General features: G+C 40.2%; 1 protein-coding gene across 4 annotated transcripts in view; it reads right to left on the bottom strand.

Annotated features, from left to right (window-relative positions):
* Positions 1 to 19144, bottom strand: part of ston2 (stonin 2) — a 141049-nt gene that overhangs the window by 101755 nt on the left and 20150 nt on the right. For 2 of the 4 annotated variants that reach the window (XM_060829438.1, XM_060829436.1), the window contains exon 2: positions 16145 to 16396. The exons of the other annotated variants lie outside the window; for them this stretch is intronic. In XM_060829438.1, coding sequence (XP_060685421.1) covers positions 16145 to 16235 — 91 coding nt within the window. In that variant the 5' untranslated portion in view covers positions 16236 to 16396. The remainder of the gene's footprint in view (positions 1 to 16144; positions 16397 to 19144) is intronic. 4 annotated transcript variants of the gene reach the window in all.

The raw sequence follows: 19144 nt of genomic DNA on the forward strand, positions 1-19144 counted from the left end.
GAACTTTGGTCTGTTTCTATGAAATGATTGTAAGGCTTTCTGAAACCGTGATTTATTTTTAAAAAGCATGACAGATATAGTTCCTGAAAGCTAATCGTGGAGCAATTTGTTTAGACTGGGCGAGTTTTCTAAGTGAGCAAAGTAAATAGTATACTGGATTAGACTTCAGGAGTAAGAACAAGCTATTGACCCCTCAATCTACTTAGAAAATACAATAAAATCTCAGTTGATCTAATTATGTCTTCAACTCCACATTATCATTTACCCAATAACCTTTAGATTCATGATTAACAAGGAAGTTAATCATCCTCGCCTTTAAAACTATTCAATGACTCAGTTCCAAGGAGGAAGGGAGTTTCAAAGAGTTATGACCCTCTGAAATAAAATAAAATTTCACCTCCATCTTAAATAATCATCAATAGCAATTTTTGAAGTCATCTTACAAATAATGTTCTCACCTAAATCTAAATTATTTTAAGTGCTTGGGTATTTGTGAAAATGGCTCACAGGTTTTAACAATGTTTAACGGACCAGCAATTTTAAATATACTCTGTAACTACAGCTTTTAGTGTGTAACTACAGTGTTTTAGGTGCAGTACGCATAAGTGACTGTATAAGATTTAAGGAATTTTAAAAAGGCAAGATTGTTATTAGAACAAATACATGATAAGTCTAAATATGCATGATACCTATCCCAAAAGTAGCACAATTACCATATACACTCAAGTAATAGTTGATCTCATGTAAAAGTTGACCCCCTATGTTTGACCAAAAAATCTGAAATTTTCCATACATTTCATGTAAAAGACCCTAATTCTTGACAGTTAACAGATCAATATTTGTGAGTCAAGGTATTATTCTGTACATAAATGTTACAATGAGGAAATAAAGTTTTTTGAGCTAAATAGGATCTATTTATATTTGGAAAGGAATGAGCTTATCAGTGGTGGACAACATGGTTTTGTGCGGGGAGATTGTGCCTTACCAACTTGATAGAGTTCTTCAAGGAAATGACCAAGTTGTTAGATGAAGGAAGGGCTGTTGATGTCATATACATGGACTTTAGTAAGATGTTTGATAACTGGATAAATAACTGGTTGAGCAATAGGAGACAGAGAGTAGTAGTTGAAGGGAGTTTCTTGAAGTGGAGAAAGGTAACCAGTGGTGTTCCACAGGGGTCAGTACTGGGGCCACTGTTGTTTGTAATATACATAAATGATCTAGAGGAGGGCACTGTTGGTATGATCGGCAAGTTTGCCGATGACATAAAGATTGGTAGAGTAACAGAAAGCATAAGGGACTGTCAGAGAATACAGGAGGATATACATAGACTGGAGAGTTGAGTGGAAAAGTGGCAGATGCTTTCAATCCAGACAAATGATAGGTGATGCATTTCGGCAAGTCTAATTCTGGAGCGAATTATACAATGAATGGAAGAGCCTTGGGAAAGGTTGATGGGCAGAAAGATTTGGGAGTGCAGGTCCATTGTACCCTGAAGGTTGCTACACAGGTGGATAGAGTGGTCAAGAAGGCATATAGCATGCTTGCCTTCATTGGACGGGGTATTGAGTATAAGAGCTGGCAAGTCATGTTAAAATTGTACAAGACATTGCTTCGGCTGCATTTAGAATACTGTGTACAGTTCTGGGTGCCACATTACCAAAAGGATGTGGACGCTTTGGAGAGGGTGCAGAGAAGGTTTACGAAGATGTTGCCTGGTATGGAAGGTGCTAGCTATGAAGAGAGGTTGAATAGGTTAGGTTTATTTTCACTAGAAAAAAGGAGATTGAGGGGGACCTGATTGAGGTTTCTAAAATCATGAAGGGTAAAGACTGGGTGGATAGAGATAAGCTTTTTCCCAAAATGAAGGATTCAATAACAAGAGGTCATGCTTTCAAAGGTGAGAGGTGGAAAGTTTAAGGGGAATACACACGGCAAGTACTTCACACAGAGAGTGGTGGGCGTTTGGAACGCGTTGCCAGCAGAGGTGGTAGAGGCAGGCATGGTAGATTCATTTAAAATGCATCTGGACAGATGCATGAATAGGTGAGGAGCAGAGGGATACAAATGCTTAGGAATTGACTGACAGATTTAGACAGTACATTTGGATCGGCTCAGACTTGGAGGGCTGAAGGGCCTGTTCCTGGGCTGTAAATTTTCTTTGTTCTTTGTTATTATGTGATTTGATGTACAATTCACACCAATTTGGCACGAAAGTTTAAGACACATCAGGTCAGAATCAGGTAACAACCAACCTCGTGGAATACAGTCATATACCTAGTTGAAATTTCTTCATCATTTTGTGCAAAATGCCCTGCAGAAAAAACAATAAACAGCATCGTTTAAGCTGAAAGTTATTTAAGTCGCAGAGAAGCAAGAGATTTTTGTATTTCTGAGAAACTTGTGAGAGACTGGAGAAAGTTATAGAACCAACTTCAGACAATGCTAAAACGAAAAGTGTGCCAACAGAGTTCAACCTAGCAATTGGCCACGATTGGAGAAAAAAAATTGCTGAGTACTTGAAAATAGTCAAAATAGAAAATGTGTTAGTTGTGAAGTCATCCAAATCCATGCACGAAACAAACCCATGAAGAATGGAATTTCAGATTTTCAGGCAAGTGCTGGATGGTGCATGAGTTTCTTGAGAAGGCATGACTTAGTACTTTGGCAGAGAACTAAGATTGCACAAAAGCTGCCAGCTGAACTAGAAGATACTACAGTTTCACCAGTTTGTAATCAGAAATCACAGTGGAAACATGGGTGAAACGCCTATTACTTTTGACATGCCAGTGAATCGAACTGTGAACCAAAAAGGAGAAAAAAAACTGTATTGGTGAAAACCACTGGCCATGAGAAAAGTAGGTTTACTTCAGTTCTTTCTTAAATGGTTGTTGGCACTAAGTTAAAACCAATGGCTGTTTTTAAGAGAAACATTTTGCCAAAGGAGAAATTTCTGAAAGGAATTGTCATCCTTATGCATACATATACATAAGAATATAAGAACTAGGAGAAGGAGTATGCCATCTGGCCCTTTGAGCCTGCTCCACCATTCAATAAGATCATTGTTGATCTTTTTGTGGATTCAGCTCCACTTACTCACCCTCCCAATGTATTCCTTAATTCCGTTATTGTTAAAAAAAATCTGAGCTTTAAAAACCGTTTACTGAAGTAGCGTTAACTACTTCACTGAGCAAGGAATTCCATAGATTAAGAACCCTCTGGGTAAAAGGGTTGTTCTCCATTCAGTCCTAAACCTGCTCCCCGTAATCTTGAAGTTATGCCCTCTTGTCAGAGTTTCACCTGCCAGTGGAAACGTCCTCTCTACTTCTACCTTATCTCTTCCTTTCATAAATATTATACGTTTCTATAAGATACTCCCTCATTCTTCTGAATTCCAATGAATATTATCACAGTCTACTCAGTCTCTCCTCATAGGCCAACTCTCTCAACTCCAGAAACAACCTAGTGAATCTCCTCTGCACACCCTCCAAGTGCCAGTATATCCTTTCTCGAGTAAGGAGAGCAAACCTGCACATAGTACTCCAGGTGTGGTCGCACCAGCACCCTGTACAGCTGCAACATAACCTCGTTGCTTTTAAACTCAATCCCTTAAGCAATGAAGGACAATATTCCACTTGCCTTTCTAATTACTTGTTGTACCTGCAGACTAACCCTCTGATTCATGCACAAGGACACCCAGGTCCCTCTGTATAGCAGCATGCTGTAACATTTTACCATTCAAGTAAAAATCCTTTTTACTGTTACTCCTACCATGAATGATTTCACATTAATGAACATTGCATTCCATCTGCCAGACCTTTGCCCACTCAGTCAAAATATCTACACTCCTCTGCAAAGTTTCACAGTCCTCTGCACAGTTTGCTCTGCCACTCATCTTCGTGTCATCTGCAAACTTTGACACACTACACGTGATCCCCAACTCTAAATCATCGATATAAATTGTGAATAATTGCAGTCCCAACACCAATTCCTGAGGCACAAATAAGGCTAGATGGATGAAGGTGGATGTAGAAAATGGATAAAGGAAGTTTGGAATTTACAACCTGGTGAACAATGCAAGAAAAAGAGCTTGCTCATCCAGGACCAATTTAGATCACATCTAGCGAAGGTATTGATGATAACATCGAACAAATAAGCACACAATTTCCAGCAGACGTACGAGCGTTTTTCAACCAATAGATGATGGTATCAATAAGCCATTTAAGGACATATTGAGAATGAAGTGGAATAACTGAATGCATCATGGAGAAAAAGCAAACACAAGAGGAGGCAGTATGTGGACTCCATCACTGCCACTAATGTGTGAATGGCCCGTTGATTCATGGAAGGAAATAAAAGCTGACACTAAATCCAAATCATTCAAGAAATGTGGAATTTCCAATGCATTAAATGGTACAGAGGATGATTATCTATGGGATGGCATAGAAGAAGAAGAAGTAGATGATGTGCTACCTCTAACTACGGATAGTGAAGATGAAGAGAATCCATACAATGATATCATTCATATCATTCATCCTGATTATGAAGTTTTATTCAGCACTCAAGTTGTTGGACAGTATGATTTTGTAGGATTTCAATGAACGCTTGTATTTGACATGTTTAATTTAAGATGTATTATGTAATTGTGATTTAAGGCCATATATTTCTATTTCACTTTTTGTATGTATAAATAAAAGCTTACCAATTAATTTTTGTCTTTATTGTCTTTATCCAGTAATTACCGTAATTTGTTGTGTTTTTATTTTTTTTTCCATTTAGAAATCAATTGGGTTTTTGCTTATGATACAGTATATTGGACTGCAGCATGAATTTCAGCCCCTCAAAAGTAGAATCCATGTAATACTCCACCCCTGTGTTTAACCTTAAAAGCACAGTCTGAAAAATTTGACTTTTACACAAGTATATATGGGTATTAATTTGTTGAACCATAACTCTGAATGATAAAGTTATTTGAAATTATTTGAGAGATGAAGAAGAGTTTATCCATCTTTTTAAAAGAATTTGCATTTTTGTCACCACCTGTTACAGCTTTGACCTGGGTTTTATTTTTAAAATTAATTTAGTGGACGTGGGTGTCACTGTCAAGGCAGCATTTATTGCTCATTCAGCATTCAACCACATTGCAGTGGGTCTCTAGTTACATGTACAATACATTCGGCCCAGGTAAGGAAAGCAATATTTCTTCTGTTAAAGAAATTCATAAATGTATTATTATTTGAGAACTAGAGTTCTAAAGTGAAGAACAAGTGGAATTTAGCTTTCCAGCTCTGTGAAGATTTCACTCGTATTTAAGTTCAAAAATTAAGTTTGAACATAGCATTTACATGAAGTAATATGATTTCACATAAATGATCAGTAAATCACCTGGGAAGATAATTACGAAGTTGTTTGCTCCTTGAGTTTTGCAAGAGACAAAGACAAACAGATAGAGAAACCAGAAGCCAAAAACAAGTTTATGTACAAAGGGGTAGAAAGGGGGCCTATTCCAGTAAAGCTAATGTTATTACTCATTTCCAGGTATTCAGTACTAGTGAGAAGTCCAGATGTGCTCCAAAGCCAGCAAGAAGAAAGCTCCAGAAGTAGAGGGGTTTTTGGGAGTTAGACCATAAGACATAGGAGTGGAAGTAAGGCCATTCGGCCCATCGAGTCCACTCCGCCATTCAATCATGGCTGATGGGCATTTCAACTCCACTTACCAGCGTTCTCCCCGTAGCCCTTAATTCCTTGAGACAACAAGAATCTATCAATCTCTGTTGATGGTAGTGGTCAGAAAAGATAACCCACAAGGCTGCTAGAAACATGTTTAGGCAACTACATTAAACAATTATGAAGGGAGTTAACAGTTTGCTTGAAAAAGGTCATTAACTGAAGACATGCACTAAATGTGTGGCAATTTGCCAAAAGGAAAATGATAATATCTGTGCCAAATGTGCAAAAGCTTTAGCTGAGAGAAAGGGGTAGCTCTTCACTGAGGTTTGAATGTCTCCAAGAGTATTATTGTGATGGAAACACTGTAAGTAATCTAATCTAATCTAATAGGAAGGATAGGCTGTTCATGCTCTGCTATTCAGTGTTATCATAGCTGATCATCCAATTCAATACCCTGTTCCCACATTTTCCCTATACCCTTTGAGACATGTAGTTCTAAGAACCATCGCTAATTCCTTCCTGAGACATACAGAGAGAGAGAGAGAGAGAAGAAGATTAAGGGTGCAATTTTGGTTCTGATCTCTTATGAGAAACAGCTGGTTCAGTTAGCATTGTCTGTAGTCAAAGATTTAGGCCCAAGCTCGACAGGGCAAAACTGGTTGAGAAAGATTCACCTTGACTGGCTTGACATTTTTTTATTAGATAATGGCTGCCTGAGTTAAGTCCTAATTAAGTATCTGCAAGTATTTTTAGGAAGGTCTAGGGACTAGCAAAAGAATCAAGGCTACTTTGTATATTGACCAGGAAGCAACTCCATGATTCTGGAAGGTTCACCCAGTTACATTTGCATAAGGGACAAAAGTAGAGGTATAAATCAGAAGGCTGGAAAGCAAAGGAATCATCAAACCAGGAGAAAGTGAGAACTGCAAATGCTGGAGAGCAGAGTAGAGAGTGTGGTGCTGGAAAAGCACAGGAGGTCAGGCAGCATCCAAAGAGCAGGAGAATCGACATTTCGGGCAAGAATGCTGATGAAGGAGTTTAATGCGGAAAAGTGTGAAGGAGTTCATTTTGGAAGAACTAACAGGAATGCCAAGTACTGGGCTAATGGTAAAATTCTTGGTAGTGTGGATGAACAGGGAGGTCTTGGTGTCCAGGTGCATAAATCCCTGAAAGTAACCAGCCAGGTTGATAGGGTTGTCAAGAAGGAAAATGGTGTGTTGGCATTTATTGGTAGGGAGATGGAGTTTCGGAGCTACGAGGTCATGCTTCAGCTGTACAAGACACTGGTAAGATTGCACCTGGAGTATTGCGTGCAGTTCTGGTCACTGCATTATAGGAAGGATGTGGAAGGTTTGGAAAGGGTTCAGAGGAGATTTACTGGTATGGATGGGAGATCTTGCATGGAAGGGCTGAAGGAGCCGAGACTGTTTTCGTTGGAGAGAAGAAGGTTGACAGGTGACTTTTTCGAGATGTGCAAGATAATCAGAAGGTTAAATAGGGTGGACAGTGAGAGCCTTTTTCCTTGAATGGTGAAGGCTAACACAAAGGGACATAGCTTTACATTGCAGGGTGATAGATTTATGGCAGATATTAGGGATAGTCAGAAAGTAGTAGGGGCGTGGAATGGCCTGCCTGCAATAGTAGTAGACTCACTGATGTTAAGGGCATTTAAATGGACATTGGACATACGCATGGATAATTTTGGAACGGTGTAGGTTAGATTATTTTCTCAGGTAGGCGCAACATCAAGGGCCAAAAGGCCTGTACTGCACTGTAACGTTCTATGTTCTATGTCAATTATGCTGCTCCACGGATGCTGCCTGACCTGTTGTGCTTTTCCAACACCACACGCTCGAATCATCAAATCAGCCCAGTTTGCGGAATGGGCAGCTTTAATCGTACTGATTATGAAGCCTGACAGATTGTCTAAAATCCCCACAAAGGTAAACCAAACAATAGAGTGCATTCTGCAGCTGGATAAATACCCAGTCCCTTGCATACAGAATTTAGATGCAAAGATGGGAGTGTGGTGTTATTCACAAAGTTGGACATGAATCATGTGTACTTGCAATTGCGATTGGGTGAGGATTCCGAGGAGAAGGTTACAATTAATACCCGTAAGGGTTTATACCTACGTACTAGACTGCCATTTGGAATATTGTCAGACTGTGCAATTTTCCAGCAGATGATGGAAAACAATTTACAAGGTCTACCCCAGGTCACTAATTATCTTGATGATGTGCTAATAATAGGGAAGACCAATAAGGAGCACTTAGAGGACTTGAACATAGTCCTTATACATTTTTCCCAGGCAGGCATATGCCTTAGAAGGAAAACATGTGTGCTCCAGTCACTCCAAGTGACATACAGGGTTACAGAGTCAACAAAAACAGGTTACCCACGTTGGAAGATAAAGGGAGAGTGATCAAAAGTGCCCTGGCTCCCACGTCTGTACTGGAGCTTAGATCTTTCCTTGGACTACTGAATTACTCAGGAAAGTTCACACATAACCTGGCTTCCATCCTCACACCTTTGCATCAAGTCCTAAAAAGCAGTCAGCCTTGGAAATGGTGGGGTGGCTGAGCCATATGTTTCAGGGAAGTACAAAAAAGTTATCCTGTGAGGTGTTAGCACATTATGATTCCAAGTGAGATCGGGTATTAACATGTGATGCCTCCCTATATGGCATCGGGGTAGTATTAGCTCATAGGTGACCCAATGGAAAGGAATGCCTAATAGTATATGCACCCAGGACTTTAGCTAATGCAGAGCATAAATACCAGATAGAGAAGGAAGGTTTGGTGATCATATTTGATTTGATTGATTTAGTGTCATGTTTACCTAAGTACAATGGAAAGCTTTGTTTCTGAGCAGTTCAGGAAATTCATAGTAAGCCAGGACATATAGGTCAAACGGGGGGGGGGGGAAAGACTAGACAGAGGCATACAAGTTACAGGGCGCGTGTTAGGCAAGATCAACATTAGCAAGATCTGCATATTTGAAGTTAGAGAATACATTCATCAGTCTAATAACAGCAGGGAAGAAGCTGTCCTTGAACCTGCTGGTGCGTGTGTTCAAGCTTCTATATTTTCTGTCTGATGGAAGAGGTTGTAGGGGAACATTGCTGAGATGTGATGGACATTTGATGATGTTGACAGCCTTTCTACAGCAATGGGCAGTGTAAATGGAGTCTGTGGGTGGAAGATTGGCTTTCATGATAGTGTGGGCTGTGCACACAACCTTTTGTAGTTTGCTTCGGTCCCGGGCAGAGCAATTGCCATACCAGGCCATTTTACACCCAGATGCTTTCAATGGTGCATCTAATAAACATTGGTGAGGGACCTTGCAGATATGCCAAACATTCTGAGCTGCCTGAGGAAGAAAAGGCATTGTTGTATCTTCTTGACCATCACATCTACATGGGAGGTCCAGGACACATTGTCAGTTAATGTCACAACTTAGAATTTGATGCTCCCTATCCACTCAACCTCAGCTCCATTGGTGTAGGTGAGGGTATGTTCTCCTCCCTTTTTTCTGAAGTCAGCGATCAGTTTTTCAGTTTTGCCATCGCACCATGTCACCAAGCCCTCTATCTCCTTTCTGTATTCTGACTCATTGTTGTTTGATATCCATCCTGTCCCGGTGGTGTCATCAGCAAAGTTGTAGATGGTGTTTGTTCTGAATTTGGTGACACAGTCATGGCGTACAGAGAGTACAGAAGAGCGCTGAGAACACATTTTTGGGAGAGCAAGGAGGTTGAGGAGGTGCAGTTGTCTATCTTCATCGATTGTTTTCTGTCAGTTAGAAAGCTAAGGATCCAGTTACAGAGGGAAGAGCTGAGACCTAGGTCTTGGAGTTTTGAAATCAGTCTGGAGGGGCTTATGGTGTTGAAGATGGAGCTGTAGTCAATGAGCAGAAGTCTGATGTCGGTGTTGTTGTCCAGGTATTCCAAGGATGAGTGCATGGACAGGCAAATGGCGTCTGCTGTGGACCGGTTACATTGGTAGGCAAATTGTAGGGGATTGAGGCACGCTGGGAGACTAGAGTTGATGTGGGCCATGACCAGCCTCTTGAAGCACTTCATAATTATAGAGGTCAGAGTCACTGAGCAGTAGCCACTAAGGCATGTTGCATGTGTCTTCTAAGGCTCTGGGATGGTGGTGGTCTTCTTGAAGCAGGTGGGGACTTCAGCTTGTAGGAGGGAGAGGTTGAAGATATCGATGACTAACTCTGTCAGCTGGTCTGCACAGGATTTAAGTGCTTGACCAGGGACTCCATCCAGGCCCATCGCTTTCCATGGGTTGACTCTCAGGAAGACTGATCTGACGTCTGCAGCAGTGACAGTGGGCACAGGTACATCTGGGGCTAACAGCATCCTGCTGGCATTCTGCTCAAACAGAGCATAGAAAACATTGAGCACATCAGGAAGGAATGTGCCTTTGTCCTCTATCTTGTTCTGCTTCACGCTGTATCCCTGTCAGATTCAAATAGAAGTGACAGATACCCTGACACTCTGGGGGTTGACACTGACAAGCCTATACCAGAGTCAAGGACTTACCACATATAAATAACAGTGACATGGTGACAGGATACCGACCTCTGAAATTATTTCAATTTCACTCTAGAATATAATCTGTCCAGTATTATATTCTGCTGGGATCATGTCCTTTTTTCAGGAAAATATTATCACTGAACCAGATTGAAATTTGTTGACAACTCAGCAGCTTTATAATGAACCATCACTGATACCAACTTTTATTTCAGACTTAAATGCATTTAACTTACATACTTAAAATTTCCCAACTGCAATCTCTGGATCACGAGTCTCAACCTCAGAGTCATAGAGATGTACAGCATGGAAATAGACCCTTCGGTCCAACCCGTCCATGCCGACCAGATATAACAACCCAATCTAGTCCCACCTGCCAGCACCCGGCCCATATCCCTCCAAACCCTTCCTATTCATGTACCCATGAATGTTGCAATTGTACCAGCCTTCACCACTTCCTCTGGCAGCTCTGCCGAGGACAAGGAGGTCCAGGGCCTCCTTCACCGCCGCTCCCTCACCACCAGACGCCTGGAGGAAGAACGCCTCATCTTCTGCCTTGGAACATTTCAACCCCAGGGCATCAATGTGGACTTCATCAGTTTCCTCATTTCCCCTTCCCCCACCTCACCCCAGTTCCAAACTTCCAGCTCAGCACTGTCCCCATGACTTGTCCTACCTGCCTATCTTCTTTTCCACTGATCCACTCCACCCTCCCCCCCCCTCGACCTATCACCTTCAAACCCTCCCTCACTCAACTATTGTACTCTATGCTACTTTCTCCCCACCCCCACCCTCCTCTCACTTATCTCCCAACCCTTCAGGCTCTCTGCCTGTATTCCTGACGAAGAGCTTTTGGCCGAAAAGTCGATCTTACTGCTCCTCGGATGCTGCCCGAGTTGCTGTGCCCTTCCAGCACCACTAATCCAGAATCTGGTTTCCAGCATCTGCAGTCATTGTTTTTACCTATTAAACCACCGTTCCACTGCTACTCTGTCTTATTTGCTCAAGCCAGTTCTGCATCCATCCTACCAGCTCACTGCGGATCCCATGTGACTTCACATTTTGTAACAGCCTGCAGCAAGATACCTTGTCAAATGCTTGCTAAAGTCCAAATGCTTGCTGGAAAAGCGCAGATCAGGCAGCATCCAAGGAGCAGGAGAATCGACGTTTCAGGCATGATTCTTCTATGAACTGCTTCCAATGCATTAACATCTTTCCATAAATAAAGTGACCCAAAATTGTATGCAGTACCACAGATTAACTGAGACATAACATCCCTATTCTTGCATCTAATTTTTCTCACAATAAACCCTGACATTGTATTAGCTTTCCTGATTATATGCTGTGGAGAAAGTGGGGCCTGCAGGTGCTGGAGATCAGAGCTGAAAAATGTGTTGCTAGAAAAGCGCAGCAGGTCAGGCAGCATCCAAGGAGCAGGAAAATCGACGTTTCGGGCATTAGCAAGTTCCTGTATCCTGGTGGCTAACTTTCTTCCTGTTTGTCCTACGTAGTGTTTGTGGCAGTCCTTGCATGGAATTTTGTAGATGACTTTGGTTTTATCCATGGTTTGTACTGGGTCTGAAGAAGGGCTTATGCCCGAAACGTTGATTCTCCTGCTCCTTGGATGCTGCCTGACCTGCTGCGCTTTTCCAGCAACATATTTTTCAGCTCTGATTACATGCTGTATATGCATATTATCATTCTGAGATTCATGCAGTCAGATCTCTTTGCATCTCACAGCTCTGCAAACTCTCACCATTTAGATAATATGCTTCATTTTTATTCTTTCTGCCAAAATAGACAATTTCATGTTTTCCCACATTATACATCATTTGCCAGATCTTTGCCCACTTTTTAAACTTGTATTTGTAGGCTCTTCATGTTCTCTTCGTGACTCACCTTCCTACTTATCTTTGTATCATCAGTAAATTTAGCTAGCAGCCCTTTGATCCCTTCAAAATCATTTATAGATGTTGTAAAGTGTTAAGGTCCCAGGACACATCCTTGTTTAGGGTGTAGGTTTGCTCGCTAAGCTGTAGGCTTGATATCCAGACGTTTCATTACCTGGCTAGGTAACATTATCAGTGGCGACCTCCAAGTGAAGCGAAGCTGTTGTCTCTATATATATATATATATATATATATATATATATATCTATCTTTCTCCTGGATGGGGTTCCTGGGGTTTGTGGTGATGTCATTTCCTGTTCATCTTCTGAGGGGTTGATAGATGGCATCTAGATCTATGTGTTTGTTTATGGCATTGTGGTTGGAGTGCCAGGCCTCTAGGAATTCTCTGGCATGTCTTTGCTTAGATGTCCCAGGATAGATGTGTTGTCCCAGTCGAAATGGTGTTTTTTTTTCCCTCCGTGTGCAGGACTACGAGGGAGAGAGGTTTGTGTCTTTCTGTGGCTAGCTGGTGTTCGTGTATCCTGGTGGCTAACTTTCTTTCTGTTTGTCCTACGCAGTGTTTGTGGCAGTCCTTGCATGGAATTTTGTAGATGACTTTGGTTTTGTCCATGGGTTGTACTGGGTCTTTTAAGTTTGTTAGTTTTTGTTTGAGAGTGTTGGTGGGTTTGTATACTACTAGAATTCCGAGGGGACTTAGTATGGCTGATATTTCTGAGACTTCTTTGATGTATAGTAAGGTGGTTCAGGTTTCTGGCTGTGTTTGGTCTGCTTGTCGTGGTTTGTTCTTGAGGAATCTGCGGACTGCATTTTTAGAGTATCTGTTCTTCTTGAATACGTTGTATAGGTAGTTCTCCTCTGTTTTCCGAAGTTTGTCTGTGCTGCAGTGTGAGGTGGCTCATTGGAATGGTGTTCTACACATCCTTGTGGCATACCACTATGACATCCTGCCAACCTGGAAAAAAACATTTCCTCCTATTCTCTGCTTTTTGAGAGTCACCCAATATTTGATCCATGTCAATTTGTTACTCCTACACCATAAGCTTTTATTTTCAATTTGGTCAGGTATATTTCAAAAGGTATTCTGGAAACCTAAAGACAAAATATTCACTGGTTTCTTCTCAAATCTATTGCACAAGTTACTGCTTCAAAGAACTCCAATAAATTAAACATGATTTTTCTTTTGATAAAACCATGTTGGTTCTGCCAAATTACTTTGAACTCATCCAAGAATCTTGTCATAATGTCGAATCTAAACAGCTTAATCTTTCTGAAATGGGGAGATGGATAAAAGATTGCTAAAAATCTTTGATATTGAACCCCAACACAGATACAGGAATCTGAAGGCATGTATGATATGGCAGGGGGTGCGGCAGGCAAAAGAAAACTGTCATGGGCCTAGAAGAGCCTCCGTGGAAGAGACTACTAGGAAGATCAATTTCTGGAATCAGGACCTGACATCAGTGTAACAAGAAATTTTAAAAGGCATTCATCTGTGGCAAGTATATGCCCAATAGTGCCACAGAGCCACTTACATTCTGTCCTCTGTTTTGCAAAACAAGATGGCACACAATAGAAGGAAGCAGAGCAACCCAACAGGGATTGGGAAACCTGTGTCCATTGAGCCCTACAGAATAGACGTTTTTCTGCACTATGAAGTGATTTCAATAAGGGCTTTAGCATTAATCACTGAGATTACCAAGGATAACAACAATTTCCTTCGTTAAGTTCCTTGTTGTGGCCTTGTACACCTTCACCTTGCCATTTGCTTAATGATGAACAAGCTGCTGATAAAATGACCATGGACCTCTTCCTTCAAACTGAAACCTACTTTCTTCATACCAACATTCCCCTTCCATATTTCTGCTTGTCAGAGGATGAGTCACTGACAAACCCAAGTACTCAGTTATGATAATACCTCCAAAAGCATGCTTTAACACTTTGCAACAGAGAAAAAAATAGTCAAAGCATTTACTTATGTTGCAATCAAGGTGACTACCTATATAAATAACGCCATTGCAGGGCCATCTTGCAGCCTCAATTCTTTTTACAATTGTAGGCATGCAAGTATTTCCAGGAGCTCCACTCCGCAAATTTGAAATCTTGGATCCATGTCAACAAAATTGAGTTAGGAGTTTGGGTAGTGTCAAATTCAATGTATTCGGATTCCTGTATTCTAGACAAACTGCATGTGTATTGAACCAGCAGAGGTTGCCTCCAGGAAAAATAGGTATGCTTTCATGTAATAACCAGCAAATGCAATCTGCGTGTGAATTTTGCATTCTAAAAGTTTCAGAAAAGCTAAGCAAATGCTAATGGAAGGAATTGCAAAAATTCTGTCACTGGGGATATTCATTTGGATCATGAATAAATAATTCAGAGATACTTTCAGCTGAATTCAAACTCTAATCACCAATCTGTTGGCGGAGGGCGGGGTGGTGAAAGATTAAGAATCCATCCATTGAGCATGAATACCATTTGTGTCAGACACATTGAACTATGCTGGCTTCTGGCCAAAGGACTAGCTTGAATAGATGAGGAGGATTGCTGGATTGTATAATCCAGATAATTATTATCTCCAAGTGATGCAGATGAGGCTGGTGAATAGTTTTGTTGATTACCAACTGTTGATCATTAAACTAATTTTCACATTATTTCACAGACCATCAAACTTTTCTAATCCCATAGATTAAAAATCAAATTTTGATTTTTAAAAAATGACAAGATTTGTTCAGAGGACTGGAGAATAGCTAATGTTGTCCCATTGTTTAAGGGTAACAGGGGTAATTCTGGAAATTACAGGCCTCTGAGCCTCACATCTATTGTAGGGACATTTTTGAAAACTATTCTCAGGGAAAAGATCTATATGCATTTAGAAGCAAATGGACTTAGTGATACAGATCGTTCTGTTATAACAACAATTGTGTTCCTCTGCAACCTCACGCTATAAAAAATTGCACTATGTAAAGTCACGCTGTAGAGGATAGCTAATAGAAAATTGCTATAGCCGTTCAGTAGAAAGTTTGCATTATCCAAACAGCTTCCACAATTTGTCAACTAAAATAATAATATTAGAAGAACTATTCCAACGGTTTTTCAACATCAACTAATGATAGTCATCTTTACTTTTAAAAAATAATCTATGTTTACCCCTCAAAAACACTGTCCAAATTTTTGCTATGAGCTTCTATAAACTCATACCACATTTCCCACCGGCTGAGGTTACCACAAAGAACTTTCGTTCTCAACCTCTCCCATTGCCCGAGGCATAGTGGCCTCGGGTTAAACTGCCAGTTGTCTTTCTCTAATGAGAGAGCAATCACACTGTCCAGCAGGATAATGGTGGCTTTTTTTAACCTTTACATAAGACATTCCTCCAGTTTCTCCACCATTGTCATAACTGTCGATGATGCAACCTTCCATCAGGGTGCCTCCAACATGACCTTTCTTCTCAATTGAGAACTCCTTCACTCATCCCCCAGCATCATGGCCAACAGGGCCCTCAACCATGCCCCTCTCACCTTCTGCACTTTTGCCCTCATCCCTTCTCCTCCCTCTCAGAACAATAGACCCCACCAGTCTCCGCCTTCTAAAAGATCATCCTCTGCCATTTTCACTGCTGGGTTTCTCCAACACTGTTTTTATTGTAGATTTCCAGCATCAGCAGTATTTTGCTTTTATTTACATTATTAAAAGTCTGTGTTTCTCAGATGGATCATTTAATGTTTAGAACCCAATTTCAGTGAACTGCATTCTTTGTATACATGACAAGATCAACATTCTGTGCATTTTTACATCAAGAATACTTTTCTGAAATGTGATGTGATTTAAAAGATGGAATTCAAATCAGTGCTTGTAGTGAATAAATAAAACTTTTTGAGAAAGAAAATAGTTATTAAAGAAGAGCACGTAAAACATTGTCAGTACCTTTTCAGATAATTGAAAATTAAGAATTTTTCTTTTAAAAGTCTGATGTACAGTACTTTAACTTCCCATAACATAACTGAAATAATTTTACCTGCTTCACTTGCATACACTGTGCATTGTGCATCATCATTAAAGGAGACCCAGTCTGATCTGTGGGTCGTGATCACATTAGCAGATAACATTGTTATATCAAGCGCATATGAATTGTTCAGTTTGGTACAGCTGCAATATTGTCATAGGGCAGCAAAGTTGAAGGTTAACATCCATCCAAAGCAACTTCATCAATTTCCTTAGTAACTCCTCGATTAGGGAATCAATCATGGTACAAATCCATGAAATTTTACTGTAAAATGTAGAAACAGTTTATCAGTATATCAGTTAGGGGAATAAAACATTAAATAATGCAGCAACATTTGTGAATGATTAACTTAACTTTCTCAACAAACAAATATTCAGGATCACAAAAATCACCATGCAATGTGCTTTAAAATTTCACTTTTAGATTGCAAGTTTGGCTTCCTTATATAGGTTTCTGTATAATTATTGAATGAGAAGCATTTATTTATTGAAAAATATAGTGCTGTACATGTGAAATTTTGTAACAGTAGCTATCTGCACACTTACCACTGTAACACTATCTCATAATTTGAGGTCATTGTTTATGAAATAGTTTCATAATTATACAAACAGTTGGATAAGGCCAGAAGATATATTTTGCATGGCATGTCACTCTGCAATAGACTAACCCAGTGATGCAGTGACCTAGTACTGTAGTACATGTTAACAACTTCCTATGAAATTTAACTAGAATTTAGCATCTGCTAAATAAACATTCTGACGTGCTACACAGAAACTATACAATGGAAATCAAAAGGTAAGATTAAAGAAATAGGTTTTTTTTAAAAAAAAAGAGACATTCAAAAGGGAGAAGAATAAGAAGTTGGATGGCTTTAGGGCAAGCATCTAGAATATGAAATCAAGACAGCTAAAAGCTTTGCCTGGAAATAACGCTGAAGGAAGTTACAGAATCTTAGAGATATACAGCACAGAAACAGACTCTTTGTCCTACTCATTACGCTGACCAGATATCATAAATTAATATAGTTCCATTTGCCAGCATTTGGCCCATATCCCTCCAAATCCTTCTTGTTCATATACTCATCTCGATGACTTTTACATGTCGTCTTAGAATGAACTCCAATGTTCAGAGATACTTGAAAACAGACAGCAAAGCAGCAGCTGTGCGGGTTACTGCTGGGTCACATTTGAATCACTGTTTCCACATTTGAATCACTGACCATGTAGTCACTGCCTTGTCCCTCTTCCTCCTTTTTAAAGTGCCATCGTTTTGATTAGTTTTCCACACTTCCAAAACAATGCAACAGCTTATAAAACAGTAATTACTGCTCATTGAATCCAACACTGAAAATATCTCAAAAAAGGAGCACCTCTTACATCTACAACTTTTTTCCCATCCTCTATCATGGATCATAAATAAGGATGGTGGTGGCCATAAATAGGGAACCAGAAATTTGGACTGATGGATTGATGGAGAAAAGTCAAAACATACACGTGCTTATCTTCATAGCGCAATGAAGCAACAATCACTAAAACTGGAAACTGAAAGATGGCAAATCTCACAAATACTACACTAAATGTAACGTTGATACTCAACATGCATTAACTGCATATTAAATAATGTCACAAACATATTATGAATGATTTGCATATTCAGAATCTAACTCCAGATCATAAAACTGATGTATTTGGACTTTTAGTTTACTCTTGAAAGGCAGTTTTACACTCAGTAGTGTAGTGCTGATTAATGAGTTGAACAGGAAGTCAGGAGAGTTAAAATGGGCCAGGAAATGACCTTGGCAAACAGGATTAAGGAAAATCTCAAGGTTCTTTATGTACAGTATACACGTATGAAGTAAGAGTGTAGCTAGGGAAAGGGTGGGTCCATTCAAGGAGGAAATTTATGCATGGACTTGGTGGATGTGGGTGAGATTCTTAACAAATACTTTGTATTTGTGTTCATAAAGGAGAAGGAAATGGTGGATGGTGAATCTAGAGAAGGGTGTGTTGATATTCTAGTGCATGCCAATATTTTAAAAAAAAGGTGTTGCGTTTTTGTCAAGCATTAAGGGAAACAAGTTCCCAGGACCTCAAGGGATCGATTCTAGAATTCAGACGGTTGCAAGGGAGGAAATTTCCAGGGCCTTGTTCGAGATCTTTGTATTCTCTTTAGCCACAGATGAGGTTGGAGTGGAGAATAGTTAGAGTTGTTCCTTTGTTTAAGAAGTGTATCAGGGATAAATCTGAGAAATTACAGGCCAGTGAGCCTTACTTCAGTAGTAAGAAGATTATTGGGGAAGATACTTTCGGACCAGATTTATCAACATTTGGAAAAATATAGACTTATTAGCAAGAGGTAGCATCACTTTGTGTGGAGAAGGACATATCTCACAAACTCAATTTTGTTTTTTAAGGAAGTGACAATGACAATTGATGAGGACAGAGCAGTGAATGGTGTCTGTATGGAACTTAGCAAGGCCTTTGACAAGGTCCCTCATTGCCAGCTGATACAAAAGGTGAAGTCACATGGGATCCACAGTGAGCCGGTAGAATGAAAGCAGAACTGGTCTGGTCATTGAAGACAGAGAATTGTCGTGGAAGAGCTTTTTCTGACTGGAGATCTATAACCAGTAGTGTTCCGCAGGCACCCCTGTTGTTTGCAATATATGTACTTGATTTGGAGGAGAATGTAAGTGGTCTGATTGCAAGTTTGTAGATGACACAAAGATTAGGCTAGCTGTGGCTAGTAAGGAGGAGTGCTAGATAATATAGCAGGACATGGACAGGCTGGAAAATTAGGTGGAAAACTGGCAGATCAAATTTAATCTGTACAAATATGATGTGATGCATTTGATCTAATGCAGGAGGGAAGTATATAGTAAATGACAAGGACCCTTAGAAGTATTGGCATACAGAGGGATTAAGGCACACAAGTCCACAGACATAGAAACACAGAAGATAGGAGTTGGAGAAGGCTATTTAGGTTTTTGAGTCTGCTCCACCATTCATCACA

Source organism: Hemiscyllium ocellatum, chromosome 8 (assembly GCF_020745735.1).
Source record: "Hemiscyllium ocellatum isolate sHemOce1 chromosome 8, sHemOce1.pat.X.cur, whole genome shotgun sequence".
NCBI lineage: Eukaryota > Metazoa > Chordata > Chondrichthyes > Orectolobiformes > Hemiscylliidae > Hemiscyllium > Hemiscyllium ocellatum.